This window comes from Notolabrus celidotus, chromosome 14 (genome assembly GCF_009762535.1).
Source record: "Notolabrus celidotus isolate fNotCel1 chromosome 14, fNotCel1.pri, whole genome shotgun sequence".
In the NCBI taxonomy this organism is placed as follows: Eukaryota; Metazoa; Chordata; class Actinopteri; order Labriformes; family Labridae; genus Notolabrus; species Notolabrus celidotus.
Window position 1 is genome coordinate 16,270,661 of NC_048285.1, and position 27,026 is coordinate 16,297,686.

Sequence of the window (27,026 nt, forward strand, 5' to 3'; positions counted from 1 at the left end):
CGAGGTGCAATGCTAATGGTCAGTAAGAGGGGACTGTCTTGATGATGATCTAATTTAACATAGAGTATGGTCTAGACCTGCAATATCTGTAAAAGCGTCTTGAGATAACGTTTGTTGTGATTTGGTGCTATACAGACAAAGATTGATTGATTGATTGATTGATTGATTGATTGATTGATTGATTGATTGATTCATTGATTGATTGATTCATTCATTCATTCTTTTCCTAGTGAAATGTGATTGGTTAATACCACTCATGATTAAACACTGCCCATACAGAAAATCCAGACCTCAAAGTACAGATTCTACATTTTATGTAAAATCTGCATATAGAGAATTGACTGAAGTAAAATCACACCTCTTATGTAGTTTAACAGCACTGGTTGACACTAAACGGCTCCGTGAAAGATCAAAAAGAGGTAATTTGTGTCACTCTCTGACAGCAATGATGGGCTGCATCTGGCTACACCCACTTTGTGTATTCAGAAGAGCCAAGAGATGATGAGGGAGGGCAGGCAAGGTAGGAGGAGAGAAAGAGACACACAGAAAGACAGAGAGAGAGACAGACAGTGAGAGAGAGGGAGCACCTTTCTCAGACAGCTGGTGATGTGCAGCTGTCTAGGAGGCTGGATTACTCCCTAAAGCCTGCCCTTAGAGGGAGAGGCGAGGGGGGAGAAGAAAAGAGCGAGAGAGGAAAATAAATAGAAATGGAAACTGAAATGGGGACAGAGGACGAGAGGGATGAAGACTGAAACAAAAGGGATTTGGGCAGGCGAAGACAAGGGGAGCAGTACAGAACAACAGAGAAACAGATGTGGGCTATTGAGAAAGAGGAAGACAGGGAGAGAAACGATGAGAATTATCATCTGAGATACTGAGACACAATCATCAGAGGAGATATCAAAATTAATCAATGAATAAATGTATACTTTTATCCTAAAATGTTTTTTTTATTATGTCGTTACCAGGACATCATTTTATTTCCCATCCTTTTACTCCACTATTGTGACCATATAATGGGGCCTCTAGTTTGAAACCGGTATGATACACAGTATCATTTTAGATGTGATGGTTTTTGTGATCCTCAGTACAAGTTAACAAAGCCCTTTTTCACTACAAGGGCTTTATTAGCTTCCCTTAGGCTTTCATTGGTATAGCAGTCTTTTTCCGCAGAAAGGGTTGGTAATTTAGATTTCTTAATTCAAAATTTCAACAGAAAAACAAACTTCATTAGGTAGGCATATTTGGAAGATTTGGATCACAACTATGTTTGTTTGACATGATTCACATACTTTAATTTTACTGAACAATCTTTGTAAAAAAAATTAACCTTGCTACTTTGCCTAAGACAAATAGATATGAAACGAAGAATCCTGTCACATTGGAAAAACATGAAACGAAATAATAAAGATTTTAATAATAAAAGAACAATAGGTAAAAAAAAAATAATTCTTACTTCAAATCTCCAAAAACGAAAAGCAACTGGAAGCACTGGGAAAACACAATGAAAAAGAACCACACAGAACACATGAGAGGAAGTACAATGATCCAACACAGGACAGGGGAAACAGAGGGACTAAATACACAGAGTAATTAACACAGGACACAGGTGAAACTTCAAAAAAGGCGGGAAACACACAGGGGCAGGAAGTAAAACTAAACTGGAAACACAGGGATTCAGAGCTACAAAATAAAACAGGAAACACAAGACAAGACTAAGAAACACAAGAAAATACAACAAGAGACGTGGATCACTCACAAGGTAGACAAAGGATAACTAATACAGAATAAACACAGGGAGGAACCAAGGCAAGAAACAAGGAAAAAACTAAACTAAACAACAACTCATGACAAATCCATCGTCATATATAAGTCACAAATCAACAAATAAGTATTTTAACTTAAGATGTTTTCTTTTAAAGATTAACTTCAAGTTGGAATAAAATTAAACACTAGTAGTTTATTTCCGTAAATACAACTTTAACCTGAAATGAATACTAAATTGCAAATAAGTTTGTCAATCTTAGTTCACTGCTCACCTTGCTCCATTCACTCTCCCCATGCACACATCTCCTCTCTTTGTACCCACATCAACTTCCCTGCCACTTACTGTCTCTCCCTAATGTGTGTACCCGTTGACTTTCTTCATAAGCTGTGTATGCTATTAAGTCTCCTTAAAACATCACTTGAGTTTTCATTCATTTTTTCCTGCGACTGTTTTTTAAAGCAGCTTACATGACGTATTAAAACAATCTATACCAACATGGTAACATTACTGGACTATGAATTATGACAGCTGACGTTAAACAGAAGAGGTCCCAAAAATGTCAATGAGGATAAAATAAGAGTTCCTCTCAGCACAGCGTTTCTTTTGCAGTTAACAGGTGTAGGAGAAGCAGAGCGAGCAGACAGCGTACACGAATGAAATGATCCCAGAGCGTGTCATACGTTCTTTCTCTGAAAATATAGAAATATGTTAAATGCTTAAATGGCTTGCCAAATATATTCAGATGACCTTTAATACATCTAGGTGTCTAGGTGTGACATCCAAGTAATGTCTGTGTGGAAAACTTGATGTTTATGAGCTAAGTAATGTTTATTAATTTGCAGAAACCAGCCTGTCGAGTAGGCAGCTTCTTATAACCACTTGCAAACTACAGTGGGTTAAGGTATTTTACACAGCCTCTTGTTACGAGACATCACCATACAGAGGCCACAATATGATATGCGTCCTGATCAAGCGCCAACCTCTGGTGTTAAAATCTGAAGCCCATGCGAAAGTGTTAAAAACTGCAGTTTATCGAGTGCTGGCTGCAGAAACACCATAAACCACATACACACCCATTCAAAAAAGACGATCTTTACAACAATAACAAACATGTTTACAACCTGGTTCAAAATATGGTTTAGGTCTGAATAGCTCATTTGTCTATCGGCACACACTGTACAGGGAATGAATTTTTTAAGAAGATTTTAAACTTCTGAGTTTTGCCCAAATAAGGACATGGCTGACTTGATTGACAGGCAGGCACCTTGTTGTTAGTGAAAAGGCTCAAGGCCTGCCTCTTTACCTCACACTAGCTTGTTAGATTGTGTTCAGCACTTCAAAATAGTGCTTCAGGAACAGATGGGTGACATTTTTTCGCAGTCTATGGTCTGGATAATTATTGATTTTTGGATAATGGCCATAATTCACTACAACAGCTGTTCTTTACTCTAGTGAATAAGAGCAAAAGCATAGTTTTAAGGATGCTATAACTTAACAAATTAGTGTTGCCTGGCAAGTGGGTTAGGGTTAGTAATAAATTACAGGCTCTGTGGATAATTAATCGCATTAACTAAAAAGCAATAAGCAGATTCAAGATTCCTATTTTTTGCAATGCATAACAGGTAGATATACCCTATTTTTATGAAGTTATTTCAAACAATTGTACCCTTTATAAGTGCTATTTCCCAAAATAGTCTTATTCAGTTTGATCTGTGAGGGTGTACATGACGATATATTGCGGGATGCTCTGAAAATGTCTCCCCCAGAAACACTTACATGAAGTCTGATTCTGATTACCACTCTCCACCATGTCACCAGGAAATATTCTGTGACTTTGTTGTAAATTAACATTTTGATTCCGATCAAAGTGAACTCCATGTGCTATCGTTCTCAGAACATATTAAAGGAGTGTGCAAGGTCAGTTCTGGCTGGAGATCAGTAGCAGATGCTGCCAAAGAACAGGAACAGTAGCTAGCTCGCTGGCAGGCTGCTATAATAATCAGACAGTCTTCTGCCCATTTGTTCCCCCCAGACTAAACTAATATAGTTTTTGCTGGGTAATGATACTGAGACGCAGGCTCACATTCCCCCATAATTGATCCTGCTGGCTACCGCCACACACTAACAAGCTAAACGAGGAGGAAAACCCTCCTAGCAACTGGAGGGTGAGAGAGGTAGAGAGACACTGAGGGAGAAGAGAGAAACGAGGGATGATTTAGACAAGCAAATAAATGCATCTGAGTCAAACTAAGGTAAAAGAGGGAGAAAAGCTTTTGATATAAAGACAATGAGATTTTGATCTGTTGCTATGATGGCGGCATGCTGTAAGGAGATCAAAGCAGGTAGTGTAAAATGGTTGAAGAGTGCAGGAGCTGCTTGATTATTCACTTTCTTTTTTCTCTCTATTCCAGAGAGAATGAGCAGAGAGAGAGAGCGAGCAATGCGGACAGAGCACCAGTGCACGCTACCTCTTTCATCTTTGACAACATCCACAGGGGGATTGGGCTATTGTGAATTTGGAGTGAAATATTTCAAAGGGCTGCCGGAGTAGAGCTGGGGCTAGGCTTCTTGGCTGGGTTCAGGCTGTGTTTCAGAGAGATGAAACACACCTGGTTCCCAGCCTTCTCTCTGATTAGATGAGGTTTTGTACCCAATGCCACGGGCACTCACTGATTATCCTGTTCTTAATATAATGACTAACTGATATTAACACAAGTTATTCTTCGACCCTCGGACGACACACCTTTGGAGTTTAGATTACTTGTCTTTGTTTACCATTTTATTGTCTGTATGGCCTCTCACATTCCCATAAGTCGTTAGGTTCAATGAAAAGTCTTCTTATCTGATTTTTGATGTCAGCAGCGTTGGATTTGCCGAGCTGGTGTTGATACATTGTGAGCCCATCAGAATTTGATCAGTGTGTGGAATACTTGGTCAAAGCAGATTGCCTGTTTAAAGGAAGTTTTTCCTTGCTGCTGTAACTAGCTAAATACTGCAAGATGCAATGCTCATGGTGGATTTAAGTGAGATAAGATCAAGCCCTATCAGTAAGAGGGGACTGGATCTTATCCTGTCTTGATGTTAGGGATGGGCAATGATTTTCGATTATTCAAATACTCTTTCACTTTGTAAAAATCGTAGAGAATACTTTCTCATTTTGAAAGTACAATTATTGTCATTTTTACCGGTACCTGGTTATAATAAGGTATTTCCGCCCGACAGTGGCTATAGAGTGTCTTAAAGCGTTTTTCTAACTGCATTAGCAAACAGAAGAAGAAGAATGCTAAAGCATGGAATAGCAAAAGAAGAAGAAATCATTAGCGACAATCGCTGCGATTTTCTCTGTTTCTGAATCTCACAATACAGATGTATTTCCAGAGACTGAGCATGGCTGTAAAATGTAAACACACACTCCATGCCACGCCATGTGACAGAAACACCGACATAGAGATCGAGACAGACGCTGTCAGTGCCTGCTACAAGCAGCGTGTGACTACGGAATAGTCGTCGAATAGATGCCAATGATTATCGAATAGTATTTTGGCTTGAAATGCCCATCCCTACATGATGTTGGGTCTTTGTTGCTAATTTAACATGGCGTATGGTCTAGACCTGCAATGTTTATGTACAAACATACATGAAAACATATTATTCATTGTCATTTTATGCTATATTACTGCAGAATAGATCTAAACCCTTCTCCTTCTCTCTCTCTCTCTCTCTCTGTCCCTCTCTCTCTCTCTCTCTCTCTCTCTCTCTCTCTCTCTCTCTCTTATGCTCTCCTCATCTTTCCTGGATTCAGGTGAATTTTTTTTTAGAAATTCCAAAGGAGGAAAGTTTATTCGTTGTCCACAGAATGGGCTTACATGTGCATGTAGTGAGAACTGCTTGGCTTTCGATCAATATCTCTCAGATGTACATTTCTAATACTGAAACAAATAAGAGCTTTGCAGTTGTGTGTGCATGCTTGCACCTAGTGTTGTCTGCCTAAACAGAGATGGAGCCTGCTGAATATTCATGGCATCTGTTCTCGGTTGGGGCCGAGAGATAAGACGTTTATGTTCTGGCAGCCGAAGAAGGAAAGATCATGTGTGTGTGTGTGTGTGTGTGTGTGTGTGTGTGTGTGTGTGTGTGTGTGTGTGTGTGTGTGTGTGTGTGTGTGTGTGTGTGTGTGTGTGAATTAGGGTGGGGGGAGGGAGGCCAATGGGCGCGGCGGAGATGTGTCGACATCAGAGGTTTAATGGTTTGAATCTAACTTGGGCCAATTAAAAGGCATGCCGCGTGCACCAGGGTGGGCTCCCATTCATTTCGGGGGAAATTGAGGTTGAAATGAGCCATTGTCGGGCCACGTGGCCGCTGTGCATACTGAGCGGCAGGCCTGCAGAGGCTCTCCAAAACGGTGGATAGAGGACAGAGGAGAGTCTTTGACCTAAGACAAGGACTGGCAGTGTTCGCTTTGAGAAGGAGAGGAAGAAGAGTGGAAGGGATTCACACAGAGGGAGACAGGAGCTAGGGATGGAGACAGAAGGAGAGTGAGGAAGGAGTAAGGACAGAATGACAAGAGGAGATGCATAAGATATCAGACAAAAAAGAAATGGATAATGATAGCTGGGAAAGATTTTGTTGATGGAAAAATGAGGGAATATAAGATGCAAGGACAAAGGAGAACTTGAGTTTATATCAAAAGAAAGGTTTACGAGAGACAAAGAGCAGAAAGAGAGAGCCTTATGGGTGCACAGCTTTTACAGAGCTGGGGATGGCGGTTTACTGATTGGTTGGTACAGTAGATCTTGCCCCCCTGACGTCAGCTGGACAGCATACTGTGGAAGTGCTGACTGAGCTATACACACACACACACACCACACAAGAGAAAATGCCTGCCAAGACGAGGCCTGAAAATTGTACATCAAAGCATATCAAGCAAATGTGTGTGCCCATGTGTTTGTGTGTGTCATAAAGGAGGAGCTCCAAAATAACAGATGTCCCATCAGATCTCATACTCAGATAGCACAATTCCTGTCTGTGCACTCACTCTTTATCTTCAGCGGTTTATAACATCATTCCCAGATGAGCGCATGTTTCTGACTGTTAACAAGCCCCTTGTCCAATAAAACAACCCCACATTTTCTCATCACCATGAGTCCTCAGGTTCCAAATCTAGATTTGAGATGCCAGAGGCGATTATGTCACAAGACTGTCCAATCGAGAAACAGATCCACACTGCTTGGTATATCACTTCCTGTTTTCTCCCCTCCTCCTCCACCCTGAACATGGCTTGATTGGATGATAGCACATATCCCGTAGAGGCTTAGAGCCATAGCTGCTGTGGAAGGAGTCTATATGCGACCTTTGGTTAATGTCAGACGTCACAGACTTTTATGTCGCCCCGGATGACAACATGACAAGACAAGAATCTTTAGTGACTTTTTGTTTTCTCAATTACTGAACACAGGGTCTTATCAAGGATATAGCAGAGCAGCAAGTAGACAGTAATTGTCTTTGTTAGTGTTTATAATAGAAGAGGGGCAGTGGACATTGTGTTCTTATAGGGGAGGAATAAGTGTGAAAGTGTAGACTTTAATGAGGGACAGTGACAGAGGACTTGTCAAGTGTGACACAATCTCCACCACTAGAGACACACATCAGTTCGAATTTTCAGCTTCTCACAGCCAAAATCCACTGGATCCCTGTCAGGTCTGTCTCCGATCTGCCACAGCACCAGAGTTGTTTCTATTCCAGTCAATGTGTTAACTTCCACCACCAAAACAAATTAAAACATCCGGTTGTTTTCAGAATAAAACACTTTATTGGAGGCTTGGAGTCATCAGGTCAGAGGTTTTCAGAGGCCAATAAAGACAACATAGATGGGGAGATGAGTGGAATATTCACTAATGTTATATTTACCGTGGGGAAACCTTGGTCGCATGAATCCAGCTGTCCGCGGTCCTGCTCCATGCTGCGTTCTGAAAACGCAAGCGTAGCTGTTGATGGAGCCGGACCGGACAAAAGACCTGGTGGATGTGACCAAGTTTGAGCGTTTTATCAAATGCACAAAGAAAGATCCACCATTAGTACAGAGCCTCTGTGTTTTGCACAGTGAATCCTGCTGAATTTGAATAAAACCAATATTTGTAATTTAAAAACTTCCCAGCAGGAGGTCCAAACGTGACACAAGAAGAAGTGAAAAAGGTTGATATGATATGAAAACTGAACATAATTGAGGAATGTACTGAAATGATCAAATTATTGAAACAAATGCCATTTGGAAAGATCCCTGAATACTACAACCCTTTTATATTCTTTGAAGGAAAGAAAAGCTTTGAAAAGCCATGTGTGCAGTACGTGGGGACTAGAGAATGAAGTCAACATGTTTACATGATGTGATGTTAGTTTGAAATCCTACATACCCTGTGCAGTCTCTTTCCTGGAAATCTGTTACTCCTGCGTTCCTGTTCCATCTCATCCTTGCCTCACAATTTGACTTTCTCTTGCTGTGTATATTCAGCATGCGAGAAAACACACACACACACACACACACACACACACACACACACACACACACACACACACACACACACACACACACACACACACCACCTTCCCTCTAACATCTCTGTGAACAGCTCTCAGGTAATTGGGGCCTGAGGCAAGTGTGTAATCCAGAATAACTTTCTGACCCTTTTACGTGCTTCATTGAGTCATTTCCCATCAAAAAAAAACAGCAACAGGGATGCATTGAATTAGTTTTTTTTTATTGTTCCTGTTTCTTAATACAGCCATTGTTTGTTTTTTTTGCTTTATTTAATCATTTAGTGGGAAGACTTTCTGTCAGAGGTGCAGTTTTGTGTGTTATTATCACGCAGTATGGGCCAAATTTATTGCAGAATCTTTACAGGATTATGTATGTCATCTCACTCTATTATTGACATGAAAATGAGTAATTTTTTGCATCACAGTTAGTATGTTGAGATCTCAACAGGAATGCCCCTATACTGACCTTTCCTGAAAGCTTTCGAAAGGGCAGTCATCAATATTGCTGCATTCTCCAAGCTCAATTTAATTTATGACAAATGCTGTCAATACTTTTGATATGGTTCCCGTTTTCCCTGAAGCGGTCGATGGATAGATTCACATTCTGTTCTTTAGGGTACTCCATGGCTCCTTTAGTGATCTAGTGGAGGTTAACGCCACTATGGGTTTCATCTACCAGTATATTAGGCTTTAATCATTTCTTTGATTTGTGACAACTTATAACTGGGATACAAAACAATCATCAACCCATTGGTTACCTTTTAAAAAAAACCAACTTTAAGTTATTTTCCATACATAACTATTGGGACAGAGCATGGCTGACAGGAATTTGAAAATAAGAGAACACTGTGTGAATACTGAGGACATTTGAGCTGAGTCTGTGGACAGATCAATGTTATTGTGGTTTTGTTGTTGATGTTGTAGCCTGAGGTAGACTTGCTGGGTATAAAAGTGTTTATGTGTGTGTTTTTTGTTAACGGTAATCATCTGAACGCTAAGCCCTTGCTGTATCTGCTGACAGGTGGGCTTTAAAGTCATTCTTGGTGCAGTTAGTGCTCCAGACTTCAAGATAGGAAAAACATGGTGAATACCAAACAGAATGTCATTATTAGTTGAGTGCAATGGACATGAGCCATTATTTTAATTTATTTTAACATTTTGGGGAAAAAAAAGGAACTATCAAACAAACCCAAAACTTTTTAATTAATTAATTAATTATGTTTTGGGTTTGTTTGTTTTCTTTGTTTACTTAATTATAATAGTAATAATTAATACATTAAAAAAATCATTTTTTTTAAATAAAGAGCACAGGAGTCACTTATAGGACAAAAAATGGCCATATTCTATCCTTGTGTCCCATGAAAAATACAACATATAACGTATGAAATAAAAAACAATCATAGATGTGTAGTGCGAAAACATGCACAATGTAATGGCCGTGAGCTGTGAGCAACTCATCAAAACATCCATGATTTATTAATTATTTACATTTTATTAATAAGATTGTGACTCACATTGTCTTCTACCACCAGTGACCAGAGTAGAAATCATAAAGATTATAATTTTGGAGTGGCAAGATGATATTGCACAGAAGCATTAACGGTCTTCATCTAAAGTCAAAAGAAATTGCATGAAAAAATATAGGTCCACATTGTTGTTGTTTTGGCGGTTAGCAGCAGCTTTAAGTCATCACATTAATCTACAGGTGCTGACATAACAATAGTTTGTCCGTGTGTTTCTGTATTTTAGCAAGCACTCCATGTTCAATATTGAATGTTTACAGTGTGCTTCTACAACTATAATTCAGTGTGAAAAACTGCATCATACCCAGGTGCAGTCTGTCTTTATTATACTGTATGTATCAGTATGTCAGTATGCTTTGGTCTGTGCAGAGCAACCTAGGGAATCGATTATTGAGGGGGCCTGTCAGCTCTGCTCACTGGATGCAGTAGAATACATACTGTAGCAAGGGAGCACCCTCAGTTACCCTGACAACACCAGTGCCTGTCAACACCTCCGTCTTAATAGTGACAAATTGTACTTATTACATCAGCGTTAATTCCCCCCGATCTCCCTCAGATGAAGATACTTAGCCCCGCACTGATCAAATTGTGTCAGCATAATTACTGGGAACAGAACCCTATTAAAAACCAGGGCCTCAGACGCACTGTCCAGACTCATCCACAGGCCTATCACTCAACATGCATCTCTGCGTAGGAAGTGTGTGTGTGTGTGTGTGTGGGGGGGGGGGGGGGGGGGGGGGGGGGGGGTTGGAGGGTTCAGGAAGGCAGGGAGATGGGAAAATGAGGGGGGTGAGGAAAGAGGGGGAACAATATGCTGTGCTACTTTTCTTCACAAAGACTGCTGGATTCGTCCACCTTTAACATTCTTTTTTACTAAGTCATTATTCCTGCATCCTCAAATTATATATGTTCAAAAAACTCTTTAGTAGTGATAGGACAGCTGAAGGAACTCTAAACTCATTTATCATTCTAAAAGAAAACTACAAAACTAAGAGGTGAAGATTGTTGAAAGCTCCTTCAATCATTTGAAATTTTCACTCATTCATTTTAAAATGTCACTTATTTTAATGTACTTATTATAGCTATTTTAAATGTCTATAAAATAGCTATAATACGTATATTTTTCATTAACATGGAAACACCAATGTGACCAGCCGTGGAGCATTTAGCAGCCAATTGGACAGATGTTTCCCTCTGTAGTTCATTGAAAAAAGCAAACCTATAGAGAAAACACATTTGCCAATGAAGACAAATGTTACTTGAGAATGTTTGCTATAACAATGTATAATCACAGAATGATGGTATATACACTTGTAAAGGGGGCAAGGGGACAGGGGCAGTTCAAATCTATGGGTGGGAGAACTGAGGTTGCAGAATAAGTAGTGCCATATATGAGGCATTTTTTTATTTATTTTTTATTTTACATACAATTAAAGTGGGATGACCTTATAATTGCTGTTTAGTAACTAGTTTTCAATATTTATTGCAACAGAGGTGCCACTATCTATAGCGGGTGTGCCCTTCATGACTGAAGCCAGTCTTCATTCACTGCTATGATGAAGTTGCTCACATGTTGGACAAGTTAACCATAAACTACGTTGGCTTAGAAGTGCAATGCAAATTTGCAAAATTAGAAAACAAATTTACAAAATCTGAAATACTTTTACAAGTGGTTAGCAATTTTGGCGGAACATTTTGACCACTCCCGAAACCAAATTACAAATGGCAGATTCTGACAAAAAGGGAATGTACCAATGCTTTTCAAAATAAAATACTTCTATAATATGAAAATGTGCAATAGCCAGGGAATTAATGTATATTTTACATTAACAACCATGTTTTAACTTATATTTTGATTCAGGCTGATAAGAAAACACCTCAAAATGTGTTCCTGCCATCACAGCTATGTCTAAAGGCTGATTTATACTTCTGCGTCTCCCCTACGCAACAGGGGCTGACGCGGACATGAGCCCCACATACTTGTGCGTCGGTGTGTCCGTGTCGCGCAGCAATTCTCAGCCGAAACGTATGAGGGCAGTGTGGTCTCTCTGATAGCCGGCCACCTGCTTCAGGTCCCGCTACGATCTCTGTTTACTTTTCCACAGAGATTCAGAGCGTGTTATGTTAATCTACAGCTGATACATGTTGCTGTTTATCATACAGACATGATTACATGAAGAATAGAGAGGAGGAGATGAAACACACGGCCGATGTCCAGGATCCCGGAAGTGCTGTAAATGTGGGAAAGACAAAGCCGCCGAGCGGACCAATCACATGGCTTGCGGTACGCGTCGGGGGGGTTACATTTTGGAGGAGGTGCACGTCAGCTACGTGCGTAGGCCTCGGCGTAGGTACGGGAGCTGTGCGGACCCCCGGCGTAGGGTACGCCTTTGATTCAACGCAGAAGTATAAATCAGCTTTAATTTGGAATTTCAAAATTAATGTATATGGTAAATTTCCAATGGTTTTTATTTTGAAATTCCAAATCAGATATAGTTGTGATTGGCAGGGACACATATTAAGGTGTTCTCTTATCCCTTGCTGTTGCACATTATCATATTTCAGTCGTCTTCTATTTTGAAAATCATTGGTACATTCCCTTTGTGTCAGAATCTGCCATTTGCAATTTGGTTTCGGGACTGGAAAATGTTCTGTCACTTGTAAAAGTGTTTCTGATTTTTTTAATGTATTTTCTGAAATGTAAATTAGTTTTGGACTTGGTTAAAGTGTTTTGCTAATGTAATTTTGTTTTATAAAATGTAAAACTGTTTTCCAATTTGTCTCCAGCTTTGCAAAAGTGTTTCAACCTTTGTAAATTTGCATTGCACTTCCCAGCCCCGGTAGTAAACTGAGGTGGAGTTATGATGCTCTTATTTAGGGACACAGTTATCAATGCAATAGAGGCTTAACACAACTGTTTAATAGTCAAGACATATGGCATCACACAGTGCTATATCTGAAGATGGTGAGCCCAGAAAGATGGTCTTAAAATGTGTGTGTTAATGTATTGCCAAAAAATTTATCAAAGGTATGTCCATCCAGTAGAGCCCATGTTATCTTAATTTCTAGGGCCTTAAATTACTGATACCATAAGTGCTTCATGTGATCATATTTGATTCCATTTAAAATTGAAAATTCAGACAAGGGGCCATCTTATAATCTTTTGAGTTTTATTTCAAATGTAAAGTGCATTTTGAAGAACATTTATCACTATACAATTATTATTCTTATTATCATTATTAATCAGAGTCATCCTTTATTCGGGCAAGTATGATACTTTCATTCTGATTTGGTGTTTGAATTTAAGTTTTTAAATTGAGAACGATAATGGTAATTTCTTCAAATCTACTATCAGAGTCATTATCTAGGGGTACAAATATTGCCAAATGTGGTTCTCCTTTACCCCAGAGTGAGGGGAAATCATTGTTGGATGGAACATTTACATCATTTTTCCAGAAGGGAGAGACATTTTATTGGAAGTCAGATGAGAAAACACAGTGTCCCTTGGGAGAGAAGTTGGTAAGAGTGGACTATACAAAAAACAAATGATTAAAATGTGAAATTTAATTAAAGCTTCAACCTAGTTTTACAATAACTGCAATTACCATAAGCAATTTTCACAGCTCTATAGATATGGATTTAGCATCGCCAGTAGCTCAACAGTGAATAAGTCCTTCTCTCCTTCTCTCTTTTCCAGTTTCTCTCACACTCTCAGTGTGTTGGTCCTGAATGGTGCTGGAATGGAATTCACAAATTAGTGTCGTCTGATGGAAATGTGCTAATTGCTGTTGTTAAGCTGCTGCAATAATTAGGTTATGATGGCAGACTACTACACATGATGCGCAAACACACACAAAAACACACACACATAACCAAGCTGGCCATAGCCAATATTCTTCCTCCACTATGTTTGAAATGAAAGGCCAAATTTAATTATTCATTTTACTATCCATCTGTGAGCATAATTTCCCTGTCATAGAGTCAAACACAGACTGCAAAAGTTAACAACAATTTCTCCTGCTGTGGGTTAGTGAGATGTTTTGTTTTAAATTACAACAGACTGTAATAGTACATGATTAAATTAGTGAGCTGGCCATGTGGCTTTGGGAATGTGTGTAGTGAGATGAAAGAGACAAAGACAGGAGGATGATTGTTTGTGCTATAAGCTAGATAAAAAGATGCAGACCTATGCTGTCATTGCAGGCATTCAAAATCCATCTTATTTTAACGGCTAGCATTTTTGACACGTTAAAGCGGTAAACAAACACTCTCGGCCTCTAAAGTCCCATATGGAGTAAACTGGGTAAACACAGATGCATGTATTGGGAGATTTATTTGTGACTTACTGTAATCTAAAGTAAGGGTAAGGTAAGTATTCGATGTTCAGTGGCAGATGGAGCACACATGTATCGAAGGCAATGGGGTTTAGCCTGATAATGTTTGTTCCTCTTTGCTTCTACACCGGAAAGCCTGTCATGTTTTTACTAATAAGCTTGCAGCAGTGGTGTTAATAACTGGGATTCCAGTTGCACAAATGTTAAATAGAAAAAGTAAAGTAAATTAAAATAAATTAAAAAACATTTTATCCACAATAAATATATAAAAAAGACAATCTAGGTGAAATTATTTAGCTATTTCATGGAACAAATACAAACAGTAACCTGATTTGTACCTGTGGTTATTGACATTAAACTTGTGTTGTTGCTGTGATGCTGCTGTCCTGGCATTCTTCAGTACACAGAGCTGCTTAGCAACATGCTGTTTAATGGCTCTGGCCTTCAGCAGAGATTACCGGACTGCAAACCTCATCAAAGACATCAACAACCCCCAGACTCTTTAACCTTGGAGAGCTGACTCTACTTTTCAGCAGTTTTCGTGGTGTGTGTGTGTGTGTTTGGTGTTTGTGTGTGTGTATTGTGTTTGTGTGTGTGTGTCTTCGGTGTGTGTGTGTGTGTCTTCGGTGTGTGTGTGTGTGTGTGCGCGTGCGTGTGTGTGTGTGTGTGTGTGCGTGTGTGTGTGTGTGTGCAAGCCTGCAGCCAACCTCAGCAAGCTACTATACATTAATGTAAAATTAATCCTCTCTCCATGGGCTCTTGTACGAGGATGCCCAGATTTGCTGCTGCTGTTCCGTCATTGTAGTATGATGTTTTACACCCTTAAACAATAGTAAACCTGATTGTACCACAAGGCCTTAGATTCCATGTTGAGTACTTTGTTGTTTTTGCTAAATATATTGCAGGTAAATCACCAATATGTCAAACCTGACTTTACACCCCTTTTAAACTTAGTAAAAAATATGTAAATAAAACAGTGTTTTGTATCAATGGCTGATGTGGAGCAGGGTTAGCAAAATGGGCTACATTTTCTGTTGAAGTATTGTTCTACATGAAAAAACTACAAACCTGGATACCTAGAAAGACTTAGTAAAAGCGACCTGGATAAATGAAAAGGATTTAATGTTTTCTTTGGTGCTCATGAGAAACCCAGTCACTATCCTGGAAAAGGGTCACCAGAATAGACACAATATGGAAATCTCTCACAGTACCTTTAATATGATTAATATTTTTTTATTATACATGATTCTTCAATCTGCAATCACCCCTTGATAGCAATTTGACCTGTGCTTGCAGAGAGGATAAGCTGCTGGGGGCAGAGGAGGGGTCCCATGATTTATTAAAATGACATCCTTCACTTGTTCAGTTGTTTATTAAATATGAATTGTTCATCTCATGGCAGTTGGACATTTTTTGCATGGATTACAATGCACAAATTATTTATGATAAATGAAAACCCATTTCTTATTTAAAACAGTTGTATAAAACAGTTGCGACAACCTCAGGTCTTAAAATATGAAGCCCATGCAAAAGTGCCAAAAACTGCAGTTCATTGAGCGTCCGCTTGAGGCTGGCTGCAGAAACCCCGGAAACCACATACACACCTATTCAAAAAAAGATGATCTTTGCAGATTAATAAACATGTTTACAGCTTGGTTCAAACAACAGTTTAGGTTGGAGTAGCTAATTTCTCTATCGGCAGAAACTGTACAGGGGGGGGAATTTTTTATAACTTATTTTTTCCGAAGATATTAAACTTACAAGTTTTGCTCAAATAAGGACATGGCTGACTTGATTGACAGGCAGGCACACTGTTAGCTAAAGGTCGTGTGAGGCCTCTTTGCCTCACACGAGCTCAGACGAATTTTGGTTGTGTTCAGCATTTCCAACATGGCACCCGCCCATGATTGGCTTCAAAACAATCTAGATGGTACTAAATGGTTGACGTCACAAATACTACGTCCATTTTATATACAGTCTATGGCAGTGCCAAGCAAATGCGATCACTCCATTTCTCATTTTAAATTCTGTTGAACAAACTTACGTTCACGTGTTGTCGCTCCAGCACATCAATCTTAATTCAGATGATCAGGTGAAATTTTGGTGCACAAACAAAGGCACATTTTATGGAAATACTGGCGGCAATTACAATTTACCTGAACGTAAACATCTCAACATACCTGTATCTCGGCACTAAAGTCGGTCAATTCTCAATTGGAAGGTTGGGAGGTTTGATCTCAGGTCCAGCTGTCCATATGTGGATGTGTCCTTGGGCAAGACACTGAACCCCGAACTGCCCCCAGTGGCTGTGCCTATAGGCTTGTGAATGGGATTAGTTAATACTGATGGGTGCTTTAAATAGCAGCCTCTGCTATCAGTGTATGAATGTGGTGTGAATGGGTGAATGTAACATGTAATGTAAAAGTGCAGAAGACTGGAAAAGTGCTATATACACAGACGTATAACTAAATAAGTGAATTTACAAATATTTACAAAACCATTGACGCAGTGAAAAATGTGCACAGACTTGTAGCATAGGTATAAAACAATGTACAGAACAGAATCGAGAATATGGGTAGAAAAAACGTATTGCACTTGTAAGAAGAGAGGGATGAGTAATTATTGCACATTATTAAATAGATGGGGGAGATATTGCACTTAAGTCCGTTTTGGTGAGGTTATTGATTATAGAGTTTGACCACTGCAGGAAGAAAAGACCTACGGTATCTCTCCGTGAGACACCGTGGGTGAAAAAGTCTGTCACTGAACAAGCTTCCCAGTGTTGTTAGGGTCCCCTGCAGGGGGTGTGACGTGTTGACCATCAGAGAAGATATCTTTGCTATCATTCTCCTGTCAGCCATCACCTCCACAGGGTCCAGCGGGCAGCCCAGGACAGAGCTGCCCTTTTTCCTGGCTTCCTCCTGTCAGCAGCAGAGATGCTGCTTCCCCAGCAGACCACTTCAAAGAAGATGGCTGATGCCACCACAGAGTCAAAGAAGGAGTTTAGAAGAGCCCCCTCCACACCAAAACACCTGAGTCTTCTTAGCAGAAAGCGTCTTCTTAGCAGAAAGCGTCTGCTTTGTCCCTACTTGTAGAGTGCATTGCAGTTGTCTGACCAGTCCAGTTTATTGTTCAGGTGAACACCCAGGTACTTGTAAGATGTCACAATCTCAATGTCCGTTCCCTGGATGTTCACTGGTGTGGGAGGAGGGGGCTTGCGTCTTCTAAAATCCATCACCAGCTCTTTGGTCTTTCCTGCGTTGAGCTGGAGGTGGTTTCTCTGGCACAAGACTGCAAAATCCTGCGTCAGTTCTCTATACTCCCTGTCGTCCCCATTAGTGATGAGGCCAACAATGGCAGAGCCTTCAGAGAACTTTTGCAGGTAGCAGCTCACTGTGTTGTGGGTGAAGTCTGCAGTGTAGAGGGTGAACAGGAACGGAGCCAGAACCGTTCCCTAGGGGGGGCCCCCGTGCTGCAGACGATAGTGTCGGACTGACACCTCTGGGCCCTCACGTACTGCGGACGATCGGTCAGGTAGTCCAGAATCCAGGCCGTGAGGAGGTGGTCCACTCCAGAGTGCTCCAACGTGTCCCTCAGAAGCAAAGGCTGTATGGTGTTGAAGGCACTGGAGAAATAAAAAAACATGATCCTCACAGTGGCCCCAGCCGTGTATTGTAGTTAACTGTATTTATTATTTCACTATGCAACCCACTCCAAAAAAGAGAGCAAAAAAATATGTGTGTGTTTGTGTGTGTATATCTATATATCTATATATAGAGAGATATATATCAATTTATATTTATACATAGTGAATGTAAGATAAAGTGAAATACAGCTTGTGGGTCAGCATGTAGGAAGAAAAGAAGGTTTAGTATATATGGATGTTTGAGACTACAGGATGTCATTGCGGTGTTCTGACACAGCCAAGCACTGTTTTAGCATTCATGACACAGAAGGAAAAGCTAGGGAGGGAGAGAAAAAGAAAGACCAAGAGAGAAGAGGCAGGAGAGGAAGTAGAATGAGCCAAACAGGAACACAGGGGTTTTTGAGGCTGAATAAGAGACTGAGAGTGTCTCAGCATATCAGCTCTGATGCCAGACTTTCACTGAACCAAAGATGCCTTCTTCACTGGGGCTTCAATGGCAGCTCTGTCATTTACGTGTATTCCTAAAATCTATTCATCCAGCAGGTGCACCGAGAGAAAGAGATTTTTATAGGTGACTTGTACAGGTGCTGAAGGCCTCTTCATTCTAACTTGGTTTAACAGTACTGTATATTTTAATGCCTTACTCTTAGGTGACAGCATTTAAAGTAGAATGAAAATAAAACGCACACTGTTTTCTTTCACTGTCTTTTTTGTTATATCTCTGGCGTTTCAAATGTCATGCTAAATAATTTTTTTTTTTTCACAGAAATTGTGGACACAAAAAACAACTTGGCAACACTTTGCAAAATACTCACTTTTTACCAACACGTTTGTGCTCTGCTACATAAGGCACATATTCTAGTTCTGCTGTTTATATTATAGTAACACATTTGTGAAGTAACCTAGTCATCCCAACTGTCACTATTAATAATGACCCATCTTTAAAAACAATGAAATGCTGGCTAGTGGACAGTGCTTAACAGCTCCTGTAACATTCACACAACTTGTTATGTCTCCTGTTGAAGACAGTTTAAATGTTGCACTTCACTGTGTTTTTCATCATGTGGTAGTGGAACATAGACACAGTAAGAACATTGTCTGGTGGGCACATCATTATAACATACAATATTTCAGTATGTACAGAATCCATAGAGTCCTACTTGACTGAAATGTAGGCTTCCTTTTGAGAATCTCGTTTGGCTGCTTATTTACAATTGTATAATGAACGCTAACTGCAGCAAACATTAATTCTGATATTTATTTAGGTTGATTTCTACAAGAAAATTACTGGTTATCAAGTCTTTGTTTTTCATTTTTGTTCTCTCTGCTCAAGGTATTAAATATTGTGTCATACTTCATTCATCAATCAATCTTTATTTGTATAGCGCCAAAACACAACAAACGTTATCTTGAGACACTTTTTTTTCAAACAGAGCAGGTCTAGACCATACAACATCAAGACAGGGTAAAATCCAATCCCCTCTTAAAGATAGGACTCGATCCTATCGCATCTTAATCCACCATGAGCATTGCACCTCGGAGTATTTAGCTATTTACAGCGGTAAGGAAAAACTTCCTTTTAACAGGCAGAAACCTCGAGCAGTACCAGACTCATGTTAGACAGCCATCTGCCTCGACCGAGTTGGGGTTAGAAAGAGGGATAGAGGAGAATAAGAGAGAGAGAGAGAGAGAGAGAGAGAGAGAGAGAGAGAGAGAGAGAGAGAGAGAGAGAGAGAGAGAGAGAGAGAGAGCGATGATAGGGATGAGACGTAAAGTAGTAGTAGTAGTAGCTGTTGCTGCTTGAGTCCGGCAAGTCCGCAGCAGCAGGACATCTACGGTAGCAACTCAGAGGAACCTACGATACAAGGGGGCTCAAGGACTCTAGAAAGGTCTATGGTTAGTATCTTTAATGGGACAGGGAGAGTTAAAGTAAGTGATGGGGGCCGAGGGGAGAAGGGTAACTCTGTTACAGTTTGTTGGCATTAGGAGCTGTATCCACTAATCTAAAGAGTTTTGCAATAGTTTGATATTAGCATGTCTGTTATAGATTTGAGAGCCATCATGAGAATTAAATGGCTGAGAGAGCCAGCGTGTCTTCAATAACCTGGTGGTCTGCTGTACACAGTGGCTCAATATGACACAGCTAAGTCAAGGCCCACATTTAGCTTATAATTATTTATTTCATAGTGCGTAAAAAACAATACTCATGGCTAGCGATCATATATGATAATCTAATGGCCAGACAGTCAGGCGGATTAACAACTGGTATGTCTTGGTTTGGTCTGCAGAATAGTCAGAGTACTCATTTCAGTTTCTCAGCATGTAGTCCTGAAGCCCTGAGGAGCTCTGTGTTGGAGCGTTGAAGAGTTCAGTTCTGTGATCTGACCCCAATCAACTCAGATTAAAGCTATGTCTGCCCCCCTGCACCCTGTTTCATGTTAAAACATACAGTCCCCCCATCCCCCATTCCCCTCCACCCGACTCGGAGAAGGCAGAAATTAGTCAGAGAACACGTTATGCGCTTTTCTGGCTTTAGAGCTAAAGGAGTCAAAACAGCACATTTTTAATACACTCTTGGATTGTTTCACCATCTCTTTAAAAATATATTTTTACAGACAGAGTAAAGAAGGCATATAGACAACTATCTGTTTTTAACTAACTTAATGTCTAAAGTGACTCAGGAGACTTAAAGTGGAACAGAGAAGTTACCACACAGACCTGGAACATTCGTAAGCCCATTTATCATCTCTCTGTCTCTGCTGACCCGACTAGAACTGGGTCCCTCATCACTGTCTGACTCACAGTGCACTGAGAGCTGGTCCCACCTTCCTCTTTAAACAATAACAACTCTGACTCACCAGCTCACCCTTCACACAAGACACTGCTCTCTGTGCTAAACATTGCCAGCCTATAACAATGAAACTGTAATAATCTATAGTTTCTTGCATAATTTCTTTGAGATTAACATCAGCATCAGACAGTCAGGTGTCCCCATGCCTAAAATAGGTTTAATATTGGTGATCGTACAAGAGATATGGAGCACTGTCAACCGAATTTGCATTTGCGATTGAAATAAACACATTGGCAGTTTAAAACTAATTTGCTCTTGTTACTGTGTTGCAGATTGTCAGCTACGACCTGGCCAGCCTGGCTCTCATTTAAATCACAGTGACTTCAGAGCGTCTGTTGGCAGTGAGGATGATGTGACACTAGCTCATCTGTACGTCGAGGCTTATTTAGCCTGCTGAGAGTGAGAGCCCGCTGTTCGTATTAGATTCTGTCTCTGGCAAAGTGGGGATGATTAGATAAAGTGTGTCTGGTGGAGTGGAGCACTTTTTCACTTTACAGCAGCTGTGCCTGTGAATGAATGGAGGGAAGGGCTCAACTCTCTGTTAATAACACAGAAATCTCTGTCCAGGGCTTTAAAATGCATCTGGGAACTGAGGCCTCAATTACTGCCTTAATTAATCCATAGCAGTTTATATGCGTTACAGAACTACACTACCAGTTAACAACTCTTCCTCACAAGTTTTTAAAGGACAACGTGCACAGTTTATTTCTGCACATACTGGCAATGGAGACAGAGACTACTCCTTTATTAGGATGCAGCGAGTTAAAGACAAAGCAGTAGAAACAAAGGAATTGGTTTGTAGAGAGAAGATACAATAGCTCTCAGTTTGAATCCCCTCCCTACTGTACCATCCCCTCTGCCTGCACTTCATTCTGTCATAACACAATAACTGAGCTCTGACGTCTTAAAAGGCATTGCAGGAGCATAGAAGTGCTTGAAGAGAAAATTGCAGCAGCTCATAGCGGCTGGAGTGAAATACCATTTTGTCTCACTCAAGATGGATTCCACAGTGTGATTTCAGAGGACCAGTACAGAATCAAAATGGAGAAGCCTGAGGGGAGGAGACAAAAAAAGGGAAAGAGGCAGTGTGTCTGGAGTGGACAGCTTTGGAGGAGATGTCTGAATTTTGTTTTTTCGTGCTTGTTTGATAATATATAATTTTGAGTGGTTTTACCATTCTAGATATGTGATTATTCATCTGTAGAACAAGGGAATATTTTTGTTCAGATCATAGCTACTTCTGATCAGCAAGAACAAAGTATTTTAAAAGTAGGCTAATGTACATAAGATAGAAGAGGCATTTATAAAAATAAAAAAAAGACATGTAAAGCCATACAAAAAGAAAGCCACAGGAAAGGCAAAATGTAATCTGCCTCTACTGTGTGCAGCTGTACACTGAGCAGTTGGAATGTAGCTTTAAAACAAAGGCTATAATCATAAACACTAATGCTTTTTTTTTGTATCTGGCCTCCTGAACCTCTGAGAAGGTTTCCTCACCAATTGTCTTGCATTCTAGCCTGCATGCTTGGCTCACACACACACACACACACACACACACACACACACACACACACACAGTCACACCCTCCACCCTCTCTTCATATATTCCACTTGCTGGTTGCCCATCTAACAGCCCTGTATATAAACCAGTGAAACCCTTCAGGACATAAGATCCGTAGAATCTGTTGTCTTTTCTATCTAGGTCAATGCCTACAATAGCTGTGCAATATTTTCGTTCTTCTCCCGACTCTCTCTGTTCCCCCTGATTACTTAACCCCAAAAGGTTGACTTTCCTTTGCATGTATAAACATCAAAAATGCATGTGAAATTAAAGCAAATTAAGCATGCTTTGCGTCTTTCATGCATATTAGTCCTAAGTGGAATATTAAAACATGCAGTGGTATGATGTTAACACAAGTGTGCAGTCTAATGTTTGAAGAAAATTACTTTGAGGTTACTTCTCATTAATATTTGTTCACCTAATTGTTGTGGACCATCTCATTATTCAAACAAATCTGTTGAGAAAGACTAGCAAAACACACGCTGCGACATGAAGTGCAAGAAAACACAGCAGTAATGTGAAATACAGTTGTCTTCTCTCTGATCTGTGGGGGATAATTTACGTGACTTCCAATGATGGCTTCTAATTTGTTAACCCATGCAAAGAGAAACTCAGCACCTGCTTGTTCATGCATTTTTCATATGATCATGACATTTCTGGTTGAAAGGCCGCTTTGAGAAAGAACAACAAGAAATATGAGAGAGAAGCAGTTTAATGTAAATCAGCGGATGGATGGCGACCTCAGAACGTCTTCAAAAACTGTTTTACTTTTTTATTGCATAAGTAAAGAAAACCTTCAGTCATATTAGTGCTCTGTGTTAGAGACAAATCACAAGAAAACCCATACTTTAAATGTTAAACTTCAACAAATGATCCGCTACTAATCTGTTTTAGCTGCTCCCACACAGTCCCTCTGTGTTCTAATTTTGGATAAATGGCTGATATGACTGCCTTCAGAAAGAGGGTGCAATCACAATCTAATATGTGAATCTCTGTTCCAGCTTTGGTGCCATTTATCAAAGTTCTCAGTTTTCTTTATAATCTTTAAGCAGGTATCCCTACATACTCAAAAGTTTTACACTTTCAGAACAGCTAATACACTGCCATCAATCAATCAATCAATCAATCAATCAATCAATCAATCAATCAATCAATCAATCAATCAATCAATCAATCAATCAATCAATCAATCAATCAATCTTTATTTGTATAGCGCCAGATCACAACAAGCATTATCTGAAGACGCACAAAGATACACAAAGATACAAAGATAGCAAGTCTAGACCGTAATCTATGTTAAATTATTAACAAAGACCCAACATCAAGACAGATAGTTTTATGATAGATATAACAACTTCCGTACCACGTGCCACGTAGACATTCATCTCTGAGTTCAATAATCACAGTGAATAAAAAGCCTGTATTTGTTTTGGTTTCCTTCTAAATAGTTTTTTTCCCTTGTGCCAAGTTTTCACATTATTGTGAACACCATGTGATGCTCCCTGTTTACTGTCAATCAAATGACACACAGGAAACTGAAACCTCATCTGAGGAAATAATCCCTCATGAATCATGTCATTTCACAAAGGGAGTTGTCACATTTAACTCTTCAATCTTTTGCAACCTTTAATGGCTTAGTGGGCAGGTGACCTAAAGCAGAGGATATTTAATCTTCATGATCCCATCTGCAGAACTAGTTGTTCCTACTCAGGCCTAAAAGGCTGACGTAACCTCTGTTTTAGTATTCCCAACATTGTGTAGTGGAGACATTCTCACTCAACGTATCTCTGTAAATGGCTCTTTCATTGAGTTCTGACATCCTCCCTTGCAAATAAGGGTTTCATTTAGTGGTGGAGTATTATATTTTATTCCATACAGATATTGACAACCTCACTCAGACTGATTAGAACTGTAGTATTATCATAAGATTACTGCACACCCTTAACTCCTAATATAGGTGCCAGTGGGGTCAATGCAACAGCAGAAGTCACTGTCAATCAATCAATCAATCAATCAATCAATCAATCAATCAATCAATCAATCAATCAATCAATCAATCAATCAATCAATCAATCAATCAATCAATCAATCAATCAATCATCTAGCACTTGAAGTATCTGATATTCAACCACATAAGATTAAGTATATATTGCTAGTCTGTGTTGTTTAAAATAAGTCCAGGGGCCCATAAGAATGAGTTACAATAGTAGGCTCCAGAAGTCTCTAGGAAGGGCCTACAAAAGATCACCTTTGACCTAGGCAAATCTATGATAGACAGCTGACGTATTTGTCAATACTTAGAACAAGGCGTTCCTAAATGGAGTCAAATAGCAGCTAACTTGAAACTTGTGTTGAAGAGTCCATATATGTGTATGTTTGAGTGCACCTTCATAGTATTTAAGCCAGAACGTGGAGACAGAAGAGAGGCGACTTCATCTGGCCCGGTCGTCCTCCAAGCAGTCGCAATGCTTGTTACTGATGCTGATGCTGTTTGATTGTAATAAATCGAATTACTATTCAAGCTGGCCAGTGTCACGAGGTTCATTCTACATCTGCACATCACGGACTGTTAAGACACGACACGCTTCCGTGGCTATGACTTGATATGCAGATCTGATTTGAGATTTCTTTTAAATATAGGGATAAAGGCTTCTTCAAATAGTTAGTCAATTATTTTTGTCTATTTCTTTTTTGTTAAGCTTCAATGTTGAAGTCACACTCTCAGAGCAGAGTAAATAAGTTTTTGCCTCTACAGTCTTTTTGATTCTTCAGCTTTTCATGTGTGTTTTCGCTCTCTCATTTTCTCTTTTCCAGGACAAAGATATCTTATCACATCCACAGGAGCCTTGTATATTCTGGATGTCTTGCCTGAGGATGGGCTGAACAACTATCGCTGCACCACACGCCACCGCTACACCGGCGAGACTCGACAGAGCAACAGCGCACGTCTCATTGTGTCAGGTCAGCACTGCTTTAAAAATAAGAATTAAGAAACATACAGAACCTTACATTTGTCTTAGTCATCACTTAGAGCTAAGACTATATACTGGATACTTGCAAAAGAATGTCCTTGGTTGATCACCTGGTGTCATGCTTTTTTAATTTAAGGCTGAGATCACTTCTATCTTCACTGCATTTCATGTTTACCATGATCTCCAAATTTAGTTGAAGCAAAAGATGTCATAACATCCTTACATAATACTCAAGTTTGATTTGGTGTAATTCACAGCAAAAATTATTGCCACCATAAAAATTGTATCCACAATGAATTATGAGACTGTGCCAGTAATGTTGATTGATTGCGGGATTGTATGACTTGACTGGCAGTCAGAAACTAAGAAGTCATATACCATTGCAATGTGGGCTTTGCTGTAGTGAAGGTTCAGTTCTAAAAGGTTGTTTGATAAGAGGGTCATTAAAAATGTTTTGCATTAAGCAAGCAGACGGATGAACTGATGAAGAAGAAAGGAATTGACCCATGGCACATTCTCTGATTTGACTATGGGGGACAATAAGTTCCCTAACAAATTTTTTTGGAACACACCACTCCTCCCACACGTAACAAAACAGACTGCATGTAAGAACTGAAACTGACCCTTGGAATCAATACTGAAAAAGTACTGTCAAGCGCCTGGAAAGGCTCACCACTAATTAACACTAAATTCCCGACTCCTCCCAGACCCCACCAATGCTGAGCCAAGCATCTTGGACGGCTTTGACCACCTAGAGGTGATGATTAATCATCGGGTGGAGCTGTCCTGTAAGGCCTCAGGCTACCCAACGCCCAAATACCGCTGGTTGAAGGACAACAGCCCTTTAGAGCCTGACAGCCGCTTCCGCCAGACCATCACAGGGTTGCTGATAGAAAGCACACAGCCAAGTGACTCCGGGACGTACGTTTGTGAAGTATGGAACAGTTACGGCAACGCTGAGGTCATGGGACGCCTGTATGTCAAACGTAAGTCTTTTATAGAATGGAGGTGATCACCAGTTTTCTTTTTCTGTTATTTCTTGCCTGTATGTAGGTCTGCTCATCTTTGTTGAAACAATATAATACAATTTCACTGAATATTAACAAACTGATATATGTCTACCTGAAAATTTTCTTGGATTTCATTGTCCTTATCGATTTTTAAGTCTCTTATCAAGCAGAAATACAAGTTTTGCCCAGGTTAAAAATGTTAAATTTATAAATTATGAATCTATAACATAATCAAAAATACCTGGTGTGTGAACACGTGGGGAGGGGAGGTATTTGAGGATATCATCATGGGATTATGGAGGTATGCGGGATTGTATTAGGGAGGTATTAGTCTGATCCAGTTTGATTAATGATATGAAAATAAACACAGTAATGAAAATTGAGGATCAGAGGAGGGCTGCAACTAATGATTATTTTAAAATACTGTAACAGGACTGATTGATTGATTTAATGATTGATTGATTTTATTTTATTTCATTACTTTTGTATGTATTAAATGTATGTATTAAATGTATTATTATTAGTGTTGAATCGTTTATTTTATTTTAATAATATCAAAATAAAGCTAACATTTTTACAGTTAATATATTATAACTATGAAGTCAAGCATGACACATTCAGAATTATTATGTTGAGACCTAACCAATTAAATATCGTTAGAATTAGAAATAGAGAACCAACAAGAACAAGTTTATAAAACATAATGTGAAGATGGAAGCTATTATTCTATTTTTATTTGTATTTGTATTTTTAAAAAATAACTTAAAATAATAACCAAAATTTTAACTTAAACTGCTGTTTAATATTTTTCTGTCAGTGACTCAATGAGA

The 27,026-nt window shown here is 39.6% G+C and overlaps 1 protein-coding gene across 1 annotated transcript in view; it reads left to right on the top strand.

The window, feature by feature from the left end:
* The window catches only part of dscamb (Down syndrome cell adhesion molecule b), a 114,476-nt gene that overhangs the window by 43,829 nt on the left and 43,621 nt on the right, over positions 1-27,026 (top strand). The window contains exons 4-5 of the mRNA XM_034700402.1: positions 25,029-25,175; positions 25,894-26,172. Of these exons, the coding sequence (XP_034556293.1) occupies positions 25,029-25,175; positions 25,894-26,172 (426 nt within the window). The remainder of the gene's footprint in view (positions 1-25,028; positions 25,176-25,893; positions 26,173-27,026) is intronic.